This window comes from Brienomyrus brachyistius, chromosome 3, assembly GCF_023856365.1.
Source record: "Brienomyrus brachyistius isolate T26 chromosome 3, BBRACH_0.4, whole genome shotgun sequence".
NCBI classification, from domain to species: Eukaryota; Metazoa; Chordata; class Actinopteri; order Osteoglossiformes; family Mormyridae; genus Brienomyrus; species Brienomyrus brachyistius.
This window is the reverse complement of record NC_064535.1, coordinates 30,541,935-30,559,003: the sequence shown is the minus strand read 5'-3', so window position 1 is coordinate 30,559,003 and position 17,069 is coordinate 30,541,935. Positions and strand designations below refer to the sequence as shown.

Here is a 17,069-nt window from a genome sequence, read left to right as displayed (position 1 = left end):
AAAGTTTCTGTCAGCTGATTGTGTTAAACCTTGGAGTCCTTCCTCATTGCTGTGCAAGGAACACTATCAGACGTGAGCAGCATGATGAACGTGAGCTCATGGGAATTAGCTCCTTTTACAGACCTCATCCATGAGGTGCTCAAACACCTTTACATTGGAGATGGAGCTTGTCACGCGGCTGCTTTCAAATGTGCTGGATTTACTTTTGCTGAAATAACTCTCAACTTGCAGAAGACAGTCAGTTCTAACAGTGTCATTTTCACCATAATTGCTTCTATCTTCCAGCTAAGGACTGGAAGTTCCTGAGCTCACAGGGTACAAGAGTCACTCAGCTAACCTGTAAACTTATATCTCATTATGCTGTCACCTCGAATATTTATCCTTTCTCATTACACTCAGCTGAAAACACAACCTGTCTGAACAATTACTTACTACCACACTATAACCAGCAGCTATACTGCACTTACACCGATCAGTCACAACATTAAAACCATTGACAGGTGAGGTTAGAATAATTTTCTTGTGAAAATGACACCCGTCAACGTTACCTGCCATTATATATTAGTCAAATGAACAGTCAATTTTTGAATTTAATGTGTTGGAAGTAGGAACAACTGACAAATGTACGGATCTGAACGACTTTGACAAGGGCCAAGCTGTGATGGTGGGTCGTGTGTTCCCAGTATGCAGAGGTCAGTACCTACAAAAAAAGGGTCCAAGAAAGACCAACCAGTGAACCAGTGATGGGGTCAAGGATGCTCAAGACTCACTGATGTGCATGGAGAGCGAAGGCTAACCTGTCTGTTCTGATCCCACAGGAGAGCTACTATAGCACTAATTGCTGAAAAAGTTAATACTGGCTAGGATAAAAGGAGTCAGAACACACAGTGCATTGCAGTTTGCTGCATATGGGACTATATAGCCACAGACTGGTGATGGTGCCTATGCTGACCCCTGCCCACTGGCAAAAGCAGATACAATGGGCACTTGAGTATCAGAACTGGACCATTGGTCAATTGAAGCCCTGGTGGCTCGATCTGATGAGTCATATTTTCTGTTACACCATGTTGATGGCCAGGTACATTTGTTTCATTTACCTGGGAAGGAGAAGGCACCAGGATGATATAGGGAAAAGTCAAGCCAACAAAGGCAGTATGATATTCTGGGCAACTGTTGAATTCTCGAAAATGATTGGTCACAAAGGTGTTTATTAATTTTCTATAATGGTACACATAGAGCCAGCCAGGCAAATCACAACCACGACAGTAAATCATTGCGCTGTTATAATAATTATAACTAATGTTCCTTAAAATTCCAGAAGTAGAACACAATTTAAAATTAACTGAAATTATATTAAAAAATATTGGTGGAAGAAAGTAGTTATTCTGATAAATGTATTTTTGGCTTGTAAACATGAAAATATTATATATAGGTACAAACTTGTAAGCGTGTAAATTGTGTAGTAACCGTATATTAAGCAGGTTCATGCACTCCAAGCTGTGCATTATACATTGTAAACATACTCCACTGCATATCCGATGGTTCTTTGCCTCCTCCACCTTGTGTTTAAAAATGTGCATGTCATGCATTAGTCCTTACTTATAAAAGTCCTCTTCAGACCAGTTAGGAGCTGCTGTTACTGGCAGCCAGCGATGTCACCAGTGGTAAAGCTAACTTCTTTTTTAGTGGATTAGCATTTCCACTAACTTTGAAAACCATTACCAGAATTAGCTTCTGCTAAATTTATTTCCGATAACTTTAAGTCCACTAATATTTTTTCACATGGAAAACTGAATGAAGTTAAATGGGCCAAAAGCATTTATAAACCCTAAAATCACATATTTATTCCTCTCTGCTGACAGCATGTCTGCATCAGTCTATCTGACACACTGTTGGCAGACTACATGTAAATGCAAGATTAACTTGTCAGATTTAAGGTAGTCTGGGCTAAATGTAAGTGAATGAAAATAAAGTGCATTTGAACTGGGGTACCCTGAACTAAGCAGGGAACAGGAGCCTATTTCACTAAGTTGGATGTCTTACTTAACCAGGTAACTTGTTGAATTTAAGGTACCCTAGTTTAAATGGACTTCATCATTGTTCACATACCTTTAGCCCAGATTACCTTAAATCCAAGCAAGAAATCCTGCTTCATGATACGGGCCCCCAGTTGTATTGGGTTCTGATTAACAAAGCTATAGAGCAATAAAGAGCTGAGACCCTCCTTCATAGTTCTGAGTAAATGGCACCATTTTGTAGACCCCAAGCAGCTCCACTCAGGGCAAAATATCAGGCAGTTGTGAAATAGGGCTTCTCTGTCTCTTAAAAAGAATGTCATAGAAAGAATATTTCAATGCAGATTTATTCCAGAGACTCTACAGAATCAACAATACCCAGTTGGGTAAGTCCTAAATATCCCCTGGTAATTGCTGTAGTCCGACAGATGGAACTTCAGTGTTAAACAGGTAAAAAGCATTGATCTCTAGATATGTTTTTAAGGTTTTCTGCATCAAAAACCAGACCAAAGCTAAATTTATATAATAAAGTTAATGGTTGGCGGTTATTGTTAGGTTATGCAACTGATTTAATGGTTTAGCTTTATCAGATTAACCTTTGGAGTTAGCAGACTAGCAGTTATCAAAGCTAAATTTTTGGTTAGCTCTGCCAACCACTGAATGTCACTCATCCAATCAGGGCGAAATGCTCAACTGTGATAATCTGTGTATGGTTTTGTGGAAATAGTGGTGTTTCTGATTGTTGTCCAATCTGTTGTCTGCTTATGGGTGGGCAGGCTTCATGAGTGATTGTGATTCATGGGTGTTTTAGGGAGACAATCTAGGGAAAGGGTTTCTTATTTTTTCAATCATTCATTTTATGATTATGCCTCCATCTGTAGACCATGTTAAACATGAAATTTTGGCAATTCAAGCTTGCTGTATATAAACAATATATAAATGATTTATAAACAATGCATTTTCCGTCTGTTGCGTCCTTGTCACATGACGTAGACCACAATGACTAGTATAGACGTCCAAGTCCTGTAGATGCCCCTCCCATTGTTAAGGTGAATTGTTTATACATTGAGCAGCCCAATCTCTCTGTCAATTACACAAATAGCCAGTACTGTAAGTCTGTGACATAGATGCAGTAATGAGACAGCCGTGAAAAGCACCCAGGGCTGGGAGGTCAAAGTGTGTCGTTCATTCATTCTCCAGACAAATGGTCACTAGCCTTTGAAAACATCTCCCAGAATAAGTCACGGATGTCAAAAACGTCCCTCCCCTTCAAACATGTTTGCTTTTTTTTGTTCTTGTTCTTAACAGGTCAGAGAAAATGCCAAGCAGGACCTGAAGGATGGGCTTGCTCTGTACAACACTGATAATAATGTTGGTCTGAGGAATGCCTGGAACATCATTCAGGCAGAGGTATGGACTTCCAGCCAATGCTGATGTCTTCATCTGCTGGATTTATGTGTACATAACAGCAAATTTGAAACAGATAGATCCTAAATATGATCAAATGACAAAATGTCAATTCTGAAAGAGCCAAAATGATCAATCATCAAAGAGTGGTCAGGTTAAGCATTAAATGAGAGTGTGTATGTTTACATGCCTGTGTGTATAGTGGAAGTGCTGTGGTGTGACGGGCTACACAGACTGGCATGAGGCCCTGCAGGAGAGAATGGTCCCTGACCGCTGCTGCCAGGAGCACTACAAGGAGTGTGGCCGGAATGTCACCAACATGTTCTGGAACCGAGTGAGTGTCACTATAGCAACAGGTGTGATAGATGGTCTCGTTCTCCTGTTCGTCCTTCGTATGAATTAGAACCGTCTGAGCAAAATTCACTTTTAATTTTAGGAAGCTTGTTTTCTATTCACACTGAGGCTTTTTTATGTGTAAGGAGGTGAATGTTTCTAAATGTAACAAACATACCTTTTGGTACATGAAAGTTTATTGTTTATTTTTCAAGGATTATTACATAATAAACTAATTCCTCAACATTCTTAGGGCTTTGCAATGAAATATTTTACAAATTAGGCCTATTTCTCTATTGTACATACTGTCCTTACTCCTGCAGTGTAGAATGCACATTTTCCTGTGATAAAGATCCCAACTTAAGCATTTAATGACTCAACTGCAGCCCTTCTACACATGCACACTTGAGCCGTATTTTCCATCCTCCACAGGGTTGTTACGAGAAGGTGGAGGAATGGCTACGTGACAATAGACACCTCCTGGGCACCATTGGCATGTGCATACTGGTGGTACAGGTGAGGAGAGATGGCTAGAAATGGCCATCATCTTTTTAATGCCAAAAGAGCTGAATCAGCAAAAAAGGTTGCAAAGAATACTTCCTGAAAATTGATTTTTGTACTAGCTTTTTGTTTACACCCAGTGTATTAATCACTACAGAGCAACAATGCATGTAGGGGGCACGGCTGGGATTGGGGGCAAGGCTTTTATGAAAGATGGGGTCATCTTTGCATCAGGAAGACCTTTGGGTCTTCCTCAGACAGAAGGCAATCACTATGGAGTATCTTAGCCACACTAAACTGGACTTTTAAAGTACATGTAAACATGTTAGTAAATCATACTAAATCGAATTTCTCTTAGTTGGACTAAGATACCCAGATAATGCGATCTGGAGTTGATTGACTCCTGCATGAGTACGTTCAATCGGACTCAAACTGGCCTAGACACTCTGCTTTGCAGTCCCCCTCGGGCTTTGACCCAGAAGTAATAGTAGAAGCATGGAGCATTGTAGAGAAAGTACGAAATGTATAGCGCTGTCAAGCGCTCCAATTCGACCTTTCAAGAAGGTACCAAAAGTACGGTACTGCAAGGTGTTGGTTTCCTACTGGCATAAAAACTGCTTCCAGCACCAAATGACATCACAGTGGGATATTTTGTACTGAATTTTAAAAATGGCTGTAGTATATTATAGGGCTGGACAGTGTGCTATATTAATACCAACTTCGCGTATTATGCACATTCAATTCTTACATTGCTAGTCAGCTAGATTAAGGTCAGGTATTTCTTACCTTCATTTCGGTACAGATATTATAGCGCAGGGAGTTTAAGTCTCACTAAAACATTTTTACTCTGTGATAGGGAAAAAAAACCTAGCAAGTTTTGCAATTTTAATGATTATTCATTTTCAAGATTATCTAGTATATGTTTAAAAATCAGTTTAAAGTTTACCTCCGCTGCTTCTGCATGAGCGCTGCAATCATTCTCATAATTTTCATCCTTAATTGCTGTTTAAATCACTCCTAAATGGGTTCTTGCAAAATTTATGTTGAACCCCAGTATTTATTACAACACAATCACACTGAAATATTTGAAAAATTTTCAATACCGTGCTGTCACAGTATATTATACAAAACACTTTATTTCTTGTTATACTATCCTGATCTTGTTGTATCTGTTCTTCTGACCAGATTGCAATTAAAGCTTGTTTTACTTAATTTGTCCATGCACCCATTATTATTAATTTTATTAATTTTTTTAAGTCTGTGGCGTAATAAGTCAACCGGAAAAGGCCCAGTACTAACAAGATGAAAGGAGCCATATCACCACCTAGCATCAGACATACTTTGGTCAATAAATTGATCCCCCTCCTGTGCATGCATACTACGACAAGGACAGTCGTCCGATTAAATGCCATAGTGGAGCTATAACCGTAACTTGACCTAGCTGTACATGTAAACATACTAACTGTGTTAGTCATGCCTTGGTTTGGGCCTGGAGAAGTATGATGATCAGCACTGGGTTTTTTTTAACCAGACTATGTGTGACTTGTGGGATTGGGTGTTTTAATGTTTGTCTGTGGTTACGTCTGCATTAATGCGTTAAAAAAATTACGGGATTTTCCAAAAGAAAACATCAAGGTCCACACTACCATTATCACTAGCGTTGACTAGCTTCTGCATTCACACTGCTCTGTGTAAAAGGCAAATCGCATAGTGACTGCACTCATAATTAGCTTTAGCATTTGTGTAATGGTCTGTATTGTGTATAAGAATGGTTGTTATTGTATATATTTTCTGGAATTTTTCATTTGCACATTTATTCAAAGCTTTTTTGTGATCCATTTTTAGAAGTGGCACACTTTATGTTTTGTTTGTTGTAGCTCGAGCACAACGTGTCATTTGCATGTTTTTTGTCCAGCCAAATTTTTTTTATAATTATAGAAGTGGCATCGTATATACTTTGAATAATTTATTTTGAATTTGATTTGTAATAAAGTTCAGTTTTTATCAACACTTAACTGTTGATTAATCTCACATGCAACCATGTGTTTAAAGTAAAAGTAACTCATCACAGCAACAACACAGGGATCCAGATATTTAGTTACACACATCCCTCTCTGTCCCCATCATTTTCAGTGCACTCTTGTCTTACTCTAATGTTCCATGGCTGGATGTCTTTATGATAAGTTAGAGCTGCACTTAAGTACAGTCTGGTTTTGAGCTTTGCAATAGTTGTAAACAGCGTACAATATACACAAAACACGATTCAGCTGCATACAAGTAAGCAAAACAACATATTCCAGGTAGCGAAAGTCCTGTACATCCTCCATGTTCACATGTCGCTTAATTCTGAGAAAAAGAGGTGAAGCGTTCTTCATTCCCCTGAAAAATAACTAATTAGGTATAGAGACATCAAAACAAAGAGAGCTAATCAGGAAAGGGTCACGAACCAGTCGTAGGTGACTGACGTCGTAACAAAATTATAATGTTTCTGACCATTCACACTAATGCATTTTACAGAAAGTTGTCAGATAGCGCTGAAATTTTCTTCATTTCAGGGAAATAAAGATCAGCATCAACTACAGAGCCCCTGAAGGGACCTGTGCACGGCTTTCGCATACGAACAAGATACTTTCTATACACACAAGATAATTTTGCGTGTGCATGCGAAAGTAAGAGTTTTTTTTTTGTACCCCTTTGCATCTCTTCAAGGACTCTGCAGATGGATGGTTAAATGGGAAAAAATGTTTGCATTACTAAATGAAAACGTATTACTGTGGACGTACCCTCTGTGTTTCTGTGTTTTGTGAGGCTGAGGGTGTGTGTGGGGATTATGTTTACATTACATAGTGGGGATCAAATATTCCCCACAAAGTAGTAAAAACCTGGTATTTTGACCATTTTTCAGGTTCCGACAAAGATCTGTGAATGCAATCACGAGGGTGGAGGGTATATGTGTGTGTTTTAGAACACAGGGGGTTTACATGCATATGTTTCTGTGCTTTTGTGTGTTGAGGATGTGTGTGTGTGTGTGTCTGTTTTAGAGCATGAGGAGCTCACATGTCTATGAGCGTTTGTGCCTCTTCAGTTCAGGGGGGTGTGGGTTATATGTGCGGGAATTGCCACAAACCCCTCCCAGCCTACCAGCTGTGACCCACTCCTTCACTGTCTGCTGCTGCCATATCTGCTGGAAGCACATGGGCCATCCCTAATGAAAGCGTGTGTATCCCAGCCTGGCTGCTCTTGATAAAGGCACTGCTACCTGACTCAGTGTGATGCCACACTGTCCTGTTCATGTCAGGTTTCAGCTTATTAAAATCTCAAAGAACTTTTTAGAGACTGCAAGATTTGGGTTGCCTCTCTTTTATCACACATTTATTAATTTATCATGTTGAATTTCCCTCCAAAAATTCCGCTGGTCTAATTCAGTCACTCAGATTCGTGTGAGGAGTGCTATGATGACAGAAGAGCATTTTCCAAGCATTCACTGTGCCTATGTTGATTATGAATTGCATATAACATGATTTACAGATGCTTTGGAATATCCTTCATATTTTTGCACAAAACTAATACAGATGTCTGTGTGACTTACAGCCATACGCAGTTATAACTGTTATACATAACACTGGCGTGTTTTATAAACAAGGGCACACACACATTATGCTGAACATGTGTCATAAATAGGTGCACGCAATCACTAGCACGTTCCACATGCATGTTCCTGGAACTGCAAATTCATGCTTGGATCTGTCCCAGTGCACACACCTGAATGCTGAAACTTCCTGTTTCTCCAGCTCCTGGGGATGGCGTTTTCGATGACGCTGTTCCAGCAGATCCACCGGACAGGCAAAAAGTACCACGCCTAGATGGGCCTGGTAGAGCTAAGCCCCTGAGCCCGATGTGAGGGGACTGCGCTGGACTCCATGACCTGGCCTATCCTGTCTCAGGCCAAGCACCTATCAACAGTGCCCCCCCCCCTTTATTTGCTGTTCTCAATTTAATTTGCCAAAGAGAAATCGGTCAGGAAAGATGAAGGGCATTGACTTCGGGAAAGGGGCACTTCTTGGCAATTTTTTATTGTGTTTTGTCTTTTTCTTTCCCCTTGGACTGACACTGTGGGAAGCTAGAGATATGAAAGCACTGCTTTTCTGAAGGCCGGGTTTGCCCCACAGGGCACTAGAAATCAATACAGAGGCAGCTCTCATACTGTAACCCCATATGAGGTGAAAGGATTCAATTACCCATGACTGCTGATGGCAGCTCCCACTCTTAGTATAAAGGCAGAACCTAAATATAGCATGCTGAAGTATATATATTTTTTTGACTCAGTGGATAACTGTCTTATTTAAATGTAAAATATAAAAACATACCACCCACACACACAACTGTGATTTGTTAAAATCCGTGAGTGTATATTGATACCTTGTTGAGAATCGGTGATTGGTGGTTGTGAGCTGTGGAAGGGGGACGGCTCTGACATTATCCCTATGTGGGGGAGAGAGAGGGCAGGCTCTGAGTTAGGTGCTACCCCTCCAGGTACACACCCACACAATGGCAGCCAGCAACTTCCTTCTCAAAGCTTATGAAACAGTTTCAATGGCTGAGTATGATACATCTGACTATATGCTGTTCTGTCAGGTGTGTGACATTTTCAGCCCAGCAGGGACACCTGCACACATTTTGACTCCTCTTTAATTCTTCTTTGGGTCCCATAAGATTAACTATTTGCGACCACAAGTCTCTTGTGTTTCTGGTTGTGGACACCCACTTGATTCTGTTGTCGCTGTTTGTTGTGCAGGAGGAGTCATTCTGATTGTCTCTCATTGTTTCTGTTTTGATGATCTGGGTTTTCCAACTGACGCAGCAGAAAGGAAGTCTAATGTCTGATAAGTCCATATTTCCATCAGCATCTCCAAATGGGATCCTTCCTGCCTAGTGCAGGTTCTCCTCAGCTACAGTACACGTGAGGCTCAGTGCAAGGCGCCTGATAGAGGGGGTATCAGAACTCTTCACACCTCATCCTAAGGGCGCTTCTGTCCATAGAGCTTTAGTCCCATAGTAGTTGAGAAATATCATCTTACATAAGATATAAAGGCACTTTGGATAACGAGTGTTAAGCAACTGAAATACTGCTTCTTTAAGAGAGATGTAAGGTGAGAGGGCTGGGGCTGGCAGGATTTTAGGGTCATTTTTAGGGCTGGAATAATACCAGAAGCAGATATGAGATCTGTTGCATGTTGAATTTCATGCAGTCATTATGCTACTGGGCATTTTGAAGTATGGAGGCTCTGTGTATTCCAAAATGTGTAACTGAACATCATGCAAACGCATCACAGATTTTTTTATATGTGTGTGTGTATATATATATATACACACACACACACACTGCCCAGCCAAAAAAAAAAAAGTTTTCGTTGGATGGCCTTTAGCTTTGATTTTGCCGCACATTTGTCATTGCATTGTTTCCACAAGCTTATGCAACATCCCACCCTTTATTTTCATCCAGATTTGCATTCATTTCTCACCGAGATCCTATACTGACAAGTGTACCACTCCATAAAGCCTCCTTCAGCACATCCCAAGGCCCTTCAATGACGTTAAGGTCATTTTGGCATGCTTCTCCTGGAATATGCCCATGCCAACAGGGAACAAAAAAATTCCATTGATGATGGATGGAGGTGTAACCTGGCTATTCAGTAGATTCAGGAACTCAGCTGACTTTACTCTTTATTGCTGCATAACATTGCTGAGCTGTAATAATGATCCAGTCATTGGCTTTTAAGTATTCGCTGATACAGTATATATTCAAATGGCGACTTTTGTTGACCGGGCAGTATATGTATAATGTGTGTGTGTATAAAATGTGTGCATATATATGTATGTGTGTGTGGGTGTGTGTTTGTGTCTGTGTGTGTGTATCCTAAAATTTCTTGAACATTCCCCAAATATTGTGCGAGGGCACCAACTTAGCAACCCCCCCACTGCAGCGAGCCTCACACCAGGCCTCTGACAACCAATGCCCTGGATTTTGCCACATGCACAGAATTGGGTAGTACAGTTTGCTGGGAGCTGGGAGAGGGCACCAGTGGTGAGGCTTGCCATCAAGGAATTAAAGCAATTGTTATTTTAGGCCCACATTATTTTTTCTGGCTCCACATAGGCTTCACCTGCCACTGCTCATAAAATCAGTGAAAACTGGACTGTGTTTGTTGGTGACGCTTATTGAGTATTTATTTTTACAGTGTGACTATTAGCAACCCCCCTACAGAGAGCCTCACACCAGGCTAATATTCATCAGCTTTTTACAGTGGAAGGGAGTGCCATATACACGGGGCTCCCATAAACAGCGTTAGCACCCCACAGCTGTACTCATTGCTAATCTGTTGGTACATAAAATGATGACAATGTGTGTTCACCTTCAGTGCCCTGGCAGACTCTGCGGAGTTAGTCAAATGTGCTGTCCTTGCATTATCGCAACAGGTCATTGGCCCATACGGCTGTTTAGTTTGCAGACTGTACCCATCATCATGTGCATTGACATTGTTGGCCTGGGGGTGGCCTGCACTTCCTGCATCTGAAGGTTGCCCTTTCCCACAGTAGACAATGGTTGTGTTTTGAATTGTCCGTCTGGAAAGAGACATGTCATTATTTTATATGGATGAAAAACAGGTGCAACATAAAAAAAAGGTTTAACATTACCTGTGTGAACAGATTTAATTTGAAGTAGTTCGTCATTTTAATTTGTGTGGAAAATTGTTCACTTTAAACCATTAAAACTGTAATATAAAAAAATAAGAAGAATCTAATATTGATACCTTTAGGCAACATTTTTATATATTATATTAAAAACATGCATTTCGTTTAACAGTTGCCGATGGATTGATTTGTTTTGTCTTTGGGGAGATTCCTATTTTTGTTTCAATTCACTAGGCTGAACACTGGTATTAAGCAGGTTGGCTGTGATACCCACTAAGTAACCCATAAGTCTTAAATTGCGCAAATATTTTAATAATGGAGTAAAAAAGTTATGAGTGTGGAGAGGAACGGCAATTTGGAAGGTGACCCTCTGTGGATTTGTCTCTACATGACTTTGACCTTTGGCTGTCCCTCACAAACTGAATCTTTATGATCGTGCCACTTCTCTTAAAGTTTGTAAGGAGATCCGTCACCATGTTGGAAACTTCACCCCATCCTGCTGCAGATAATCTTTGGTCCTGTAACATGCTCTGACATTCAGTAACTGACATGCTGTCAGACTTGTCCAAACAGTCCTCCGCTGTTAATCCACCAGTTTGTACAGGGCAGAAGGCATTCTCCACTGCTCTGCTCGTGAGGACTGCTGTACTGTCTTTGTTATATGGTCTCGTGTTTCATAATCTTCACTGGATTTTTTTGTACTTTTTAATTCAGTGATTTTCACGTCTATTAAATGCTTTGTGCTTTCATTTAATGTATACTTCGTATTATAGTGAAATGGAATATTTTATAAATCTGTGTTTAAAACAGATCATATTTTGCCCTATATGGTGTTATACAACCTTGTGAGAGGCTGTGTGTGTGTGTGTGTGTGTGTGTGTGTGTGTGTGTGTGTGCGTGCGTGTGTGTGTGTGTGTGTCTGTGTGTCTGTGTGTCTGTGTGAATCTCCTTCTCCCAGTGACTTTCAATTGTTACTCAACCTGGGCCGGGGGATGTAGTGCTACAAGAGTCTGCCTGCCATTTCACTAAAGTCTGAACATAAGATCATCTTATTTGACTTAATCTGGTTTAAATCATCTATTTCTTAATAAAACTAAATGTATCCCGACCTCCCAGAGCACTGTGTGTTCACTGTCATTCCCATAATGTTTTTTTTTTAAGATTAATCTGTTGTTCACTATGTTTGGATTGAAACGATTATCTGCCTAGTGACATATTACGTACGTATAACTGGATTTTGGTGGTTTAGCTCTTGCGGCAGCTGCTTTGTAATCTCCTCCAGCAGAGGGCAGGATTTCAGCTCGCTCTAACACACATTGAAATGAACAGAAATGCAAAATTTCAGTCACTGTGATTTTTAACCGAAGACTATGATATGTTCCTTTGTGTTATAACCTGATTTGAATTTGTACTGTTGAAGCTTTTGTCCCCCCTTTCAATGAAAAAAAAAATACATTAGACTTTGTATAGACTAATTTGTACCATTTAACATGTAAATAAAACCCATAGAAACCACAGTGAAGGTACAGATTTTTTTTCCTTGTTAAAACTTTGTTGTGAACTGAGTTATGGATGGCTGCTTCAGAAGACAGGTGGGTTTACCAGCTCTGATCCAGCTACACATGGTCTACAAAGCATCCCCCAGGGGAGACACTCACTTTACTGACTTAAGGAACTTAAAGTTTTATTTCTAAATTTATAATTTTCTTAACTATTATACGGGCTCTTTAAGTGAAATGAAAACCATCATTACACAAGCATCACACCATCACAAGAAGCTGTACACCCAGAAAATCCTATCTGGGTACTAAGAAAGTCGGGGGGAGAGCAGACCCCAAACAGGATGCTGAGTCTGTCCTTTTGGAAAGACCAGAAACCTGAAATATTTATTAAATTTGTGCATAACCTCCCGAAGGGAAAATGGTGAGGGGTAACAGGCAAACAACTCAATTCAATTCAATTAATTTATATAGCGCTTTTAACAACAGTCATTGTCACAAAGCACTTTATATATAATCGGCCCGAACCCCACCAAGCAAGCCTGAGGCGACAGTGGCAAGGAGAAACTCCCTCTAGCAGGAAGAAATCTCAGGTCAGTTCCTTTTAACACTTAAGAGGAAGTGGAGTAGAGAGAGGACAAAGCTGGAAAGGAAATGCATAACACCTGGAGAGGATGGCAGGGGTCACTGGTCAGCAGGTCAGAGTGTAGCTAAGGGTGTCTCAACTCCGTAACCTTCCCTTCCAAAGAGGTAAGGTTTCAATTAAAATATTAAGTACTCAAGCTTTCAGTCTGGTGTTTATGTTTACAAGCATGCCTGTGTGTCAGTGGGCTGAAGTTACTGTTTCTCAGTTTTATAGCAGCATTCCTGATGTTTCTGTGTATTTTTGTGTCTCAGTTACATAGCAATTCCTGCCAAAGGTGAAAATTCATCTTACCCTGCAGCTTCTGATCTAAAGCAGTATGTTAGTCTACAGAATATCTATCCGTCATTTTCTATTATAATGCAAATGTGACATTGTGGGGCGGCATGGTGGTGCAGTGGTTAGCACTGTTGCCTCCCACCTTTGGGGCCCGGGTTCGAGTCTCTGCCTGGGTTACATGTGTGTGGAGTTTGCATGTTCTCCCCATGTCGTCGTGGGGTTTCCTCCGGGTACTTCGGTTTCCCCCCACAGTCCAAAAACATGCTGAGGCTGATTGGAGTTACTAAATTGCCCGTAGGAGTGCATGTGTGAGTGAATGGTGTGTGAGTGTGCCCTGTGATGGGCTGGCCCCCCATCCTGGGTTGTTCCCTGCCTCGTGCCCATAGCTTCCGGAAGGGCCTCCAGATCCCCCGCAACCCAGTAGGATAAGCAGCTTGGAAAATGGATGGATGGATGCATGGAAAATTGTTTTCGAAGAATTATGCCTCTTGCACATGTTATAGATACAAAAATACATTAATGTAATGTAAATTAATATTTTATCTTATTGAATAGTTTGCAGACTTTTTTTCAGCAGAAGCCTTGAGTTTTTTTTTACATTTTCTATATGTAATGAGTCTCTTGTCTGTGATCTTATATGTAAATGTAATTTAGTTTGGTCCTGGTGTTGCAATTGTCTATTTTGAATCAACTCTCCGCACCAAAGAGATATGGGCTCATTCCCACTATATGTTCGTTGCATTGCACTTTTCATCAACACATGCGTTCTGTGATTTGCTAGAACATCATAAATTGCATATAATATAATAGAATAGAATGCAATGTATGATGTTCCCACTAGTGTGCTGTGTTGCTAATCCATGCATTTCCCTGCCCTGCTCTGTATACAAACTGTTAGCAGAAATACATGCTACAGCAGTTATGGCGTGTAAAATATTATACTAAACCGAATCTATAAACCTTTATGGAGGACTGACACACACACACACACACACGGGAAGTCTCTTTACCATCAAGAAGAAAAAACTTTACATTTTTCAACATCGGCTTAGCTTACAGCTGCCACCCTTTGGTCATCAATACAAGCTTATTTACATATATACAGTTGACAATTGAGAGCACATTATTCATTTCTGCCAACACAAACACATTCCAGTGCATTTTTACTGCATATCGTTTTCCCCACAAACACTAGGGACAATTATAGAAACGGCTAATACAATGCAACATTAAAAAAGTAATAAAGATGCACAAAAACGTGGACAAAGGATGATGAAAACAGAAAAAAATCATGTGAGAAACTTTTAAAAATAACACAGTATAACTTGTTGCGTTTTTCACTGAATTTTTGGCTTCCCTAGAATAAACATATCCCAATACATAAAAATGCCATTAGTCACATTGTCCAAACATCCAAGGAAAAGTACCAATGTTTATTTGAAGCATTCTGAGCAAATTATCCTAAAAAAAATCACACATCTGCAAGATAAATGGCCATCACCACATCAGCATTATCTGGAAATATTTCCACCAAAGCCAAGTGAGTATAAGTACCGACAGAATCCTGCTGTGAAAGGTGGTTATTTGATGGCCGACGGGCAAGGGGGGGTCTCATCTGATTACTTTACGGCTAAAGCTTTGATAAGCCTCACGGTGTAATTTTAGAGCTCACAAACTAGCAACTGAATGGTTCTCCCCTGTGTTAAATTTCTGTTAGGTTCCGTTGCTGATGCAGGTGTCATGGATATGGATTAGCAGGTAGGTAGGGCCGGGACGAGACTGGGGGCTGCTGCAGCAATGAGAGCATGGCGGAGTGGGCTTTAGTCTGAGAGAGAAGGGGCACATTCATCTCTGATTATTGTTATGGCTTAAGGAGAAGGATTTGAAACTGCAAAAAGCTACACAACACAAAATTCTTAATCCTCCAGGAAATGCCTCCTTCCCTCCTGACTTCCCTCTGATTGTCGCTGCCTGAGAACTCCTGACCTGATACTCTTGTCTTCACCTTTCTCGGCTCTCCCTACAGCCTGACCAAAAAACTTACCGTTTTAATTTTTCTCCAGAAATCTGCAAACAATGAGTAGCTGGGAACTAGTGGCAAAGATAGAAAATTGACTTTGAGTGTGTGGGAACATAAGGCCTGCAAGAACTCAAGCATAATAAAGTAATGTCTGTCTATAATATCCACTGCCTTAATTCCTTGAAGGCCAAGCCTATGACCATTGTTACACTGTAGTTAGGGTTGGCACTTTCTAACTGAATAAGTAAGGGAAATTAAATTTGCCAAGCATGGGAGGTTTCTAACAATAACATTTCCTGGGTCAGAAGGTGTTGGGGGGGCGGGTGGGGAGGGGGGGCGGGTTTACAATAGAACACAAAAATTTTTATTTGGCTGTGCAAGCTGACGTTTTGGTTTTGGGTAGCATTTGCACACTCTCACACACCCTTGGCCATGGCACAGCTGGGAATGACTTTAAATGATCTGTAAAATTTTTTTCCTTGTTTCCAAGCTAGTGCGGGTTGTAATAGGCTCCCTTATTGCAGCAGAGGAGGCCTTGCGTTTAATTCGATGCAAAAAGAAGTTCAAATTAGGAAGCTAATTTAGAAATACAAGTCTCATGGCTGCTACACTAAATGTCAGAAATGTCCTGTATTCACTCTTTCAAATGGTTTGAAAACCAAAGATATGTATGCCTAAATACACATTATTGCAGGGAGTCTGAGCCTTATGCTCACATTCTCATTACGTTACAAGTTTGCAAACATACAAAATATATTTATTTACATTAAGAAGCAGTACAAGTGTATTCATTCAGGAATTACAGCAAGCCTGTTTTGTTTGAGTACAGCAATAGTTCTTCTCATCACTCAGTAATACAAATACTTGCCTTGGTAATAGGACAAGATGAGATAAAAACATAATACAGAACTCTGTGATTTGTATAAATGATATTACTGAAAACTGAGTCATTCTTTATTATAAAATTAATGGTAACACTATAATACAAGGTGTAGGTCTCATTGCATGAGCTTCAAACCGGTCCTTGAAAATTGTTCTTACTTATTACTGATTATTCACTAATATTGCTGGATTCAACTTCATCAGGGATTAAAAAATACAGACCGGATCGAGAGCAAGGAGAGGACACTGAAGTACCACAGTGTATCAGTGACCAAAGTGTACTAAGTAATGAAGAGAGTGGCCAGCTGTTCAAGGCATCTAGAGTGGTGTCTAGTGGTCCAGTGAATGGTCTGGAGAGGAACCCAAAGAAGAAATGTGAACAAAGGCCTCCAGCTGGTGCCTGTACCCCTGAACCAAATGAGAAACCAGTCAAAATAGCCAATGGGCTAATAAAAATGTGCGGGAAGTGTATGAAAGCGGGCGTAACGCTGATAGAAAATTTCCCAAGTACATCTACAACTATCATTGGTGCCAAAGATGTTTCCACTAACTATTGAGGCCAATGACCTGAATATTACCTATAAAATAAGGGGATTTTAGTATTTTGACATTCACATCCTATATTAGCATATATATTAGACTGAGACAAGAGTATGTAGCATTTTTTTTCAAGAGATCAGCTGTACTATAATCATTTGCTGATTGATGGATGTGTGTGTGTGTGTGTGTGTGTGTGTGTGTGTGTGTGTGTGTGTGTGTGTGTGTGTGTGTGTGTGTGTGTCTTTTTAATGTTGCTG

General features: G+C 40.3%; 1 protein-coding gene across 4 annotated transcripts in view; it reads left to right on the top strand.

Moving 5' to 3' along the window:
* Nucleotides 1-12,466, top strand: part of LOC125738055 (tetraspanin-9) — a 110,197-nt gene extending 97,731 nt beyond the window's left edge. For all 4 annotated transcript variants that reach the window (XM_049006580.1, XM_049006582.1, XM_049006579.1 and 1 more), the window contains 4 exons: nt 3,324-3,425; nt 3,625-3,756; nt 4,188-4,271; nt 8,048-12,466. In XM_049006580.1, coding sequence (XP_048862537.1) covers nt 3,324-3,425; nt 3,625-3,756; nt 4,188-4,271; nt 8,048-8,119 — 390 coding nt within the window. In that variant the 3' untranslated portion in view covers nt 8,120-12,466. The remainder of the gene's footprint in view (nt 1-3,323; nt 3,426-3,624; nt 3,757-4,187; nt 4,272-8,047) is intronic.
* Nucleotides 12,467-17,069: the final 4,603 nt, after the last annotated feature.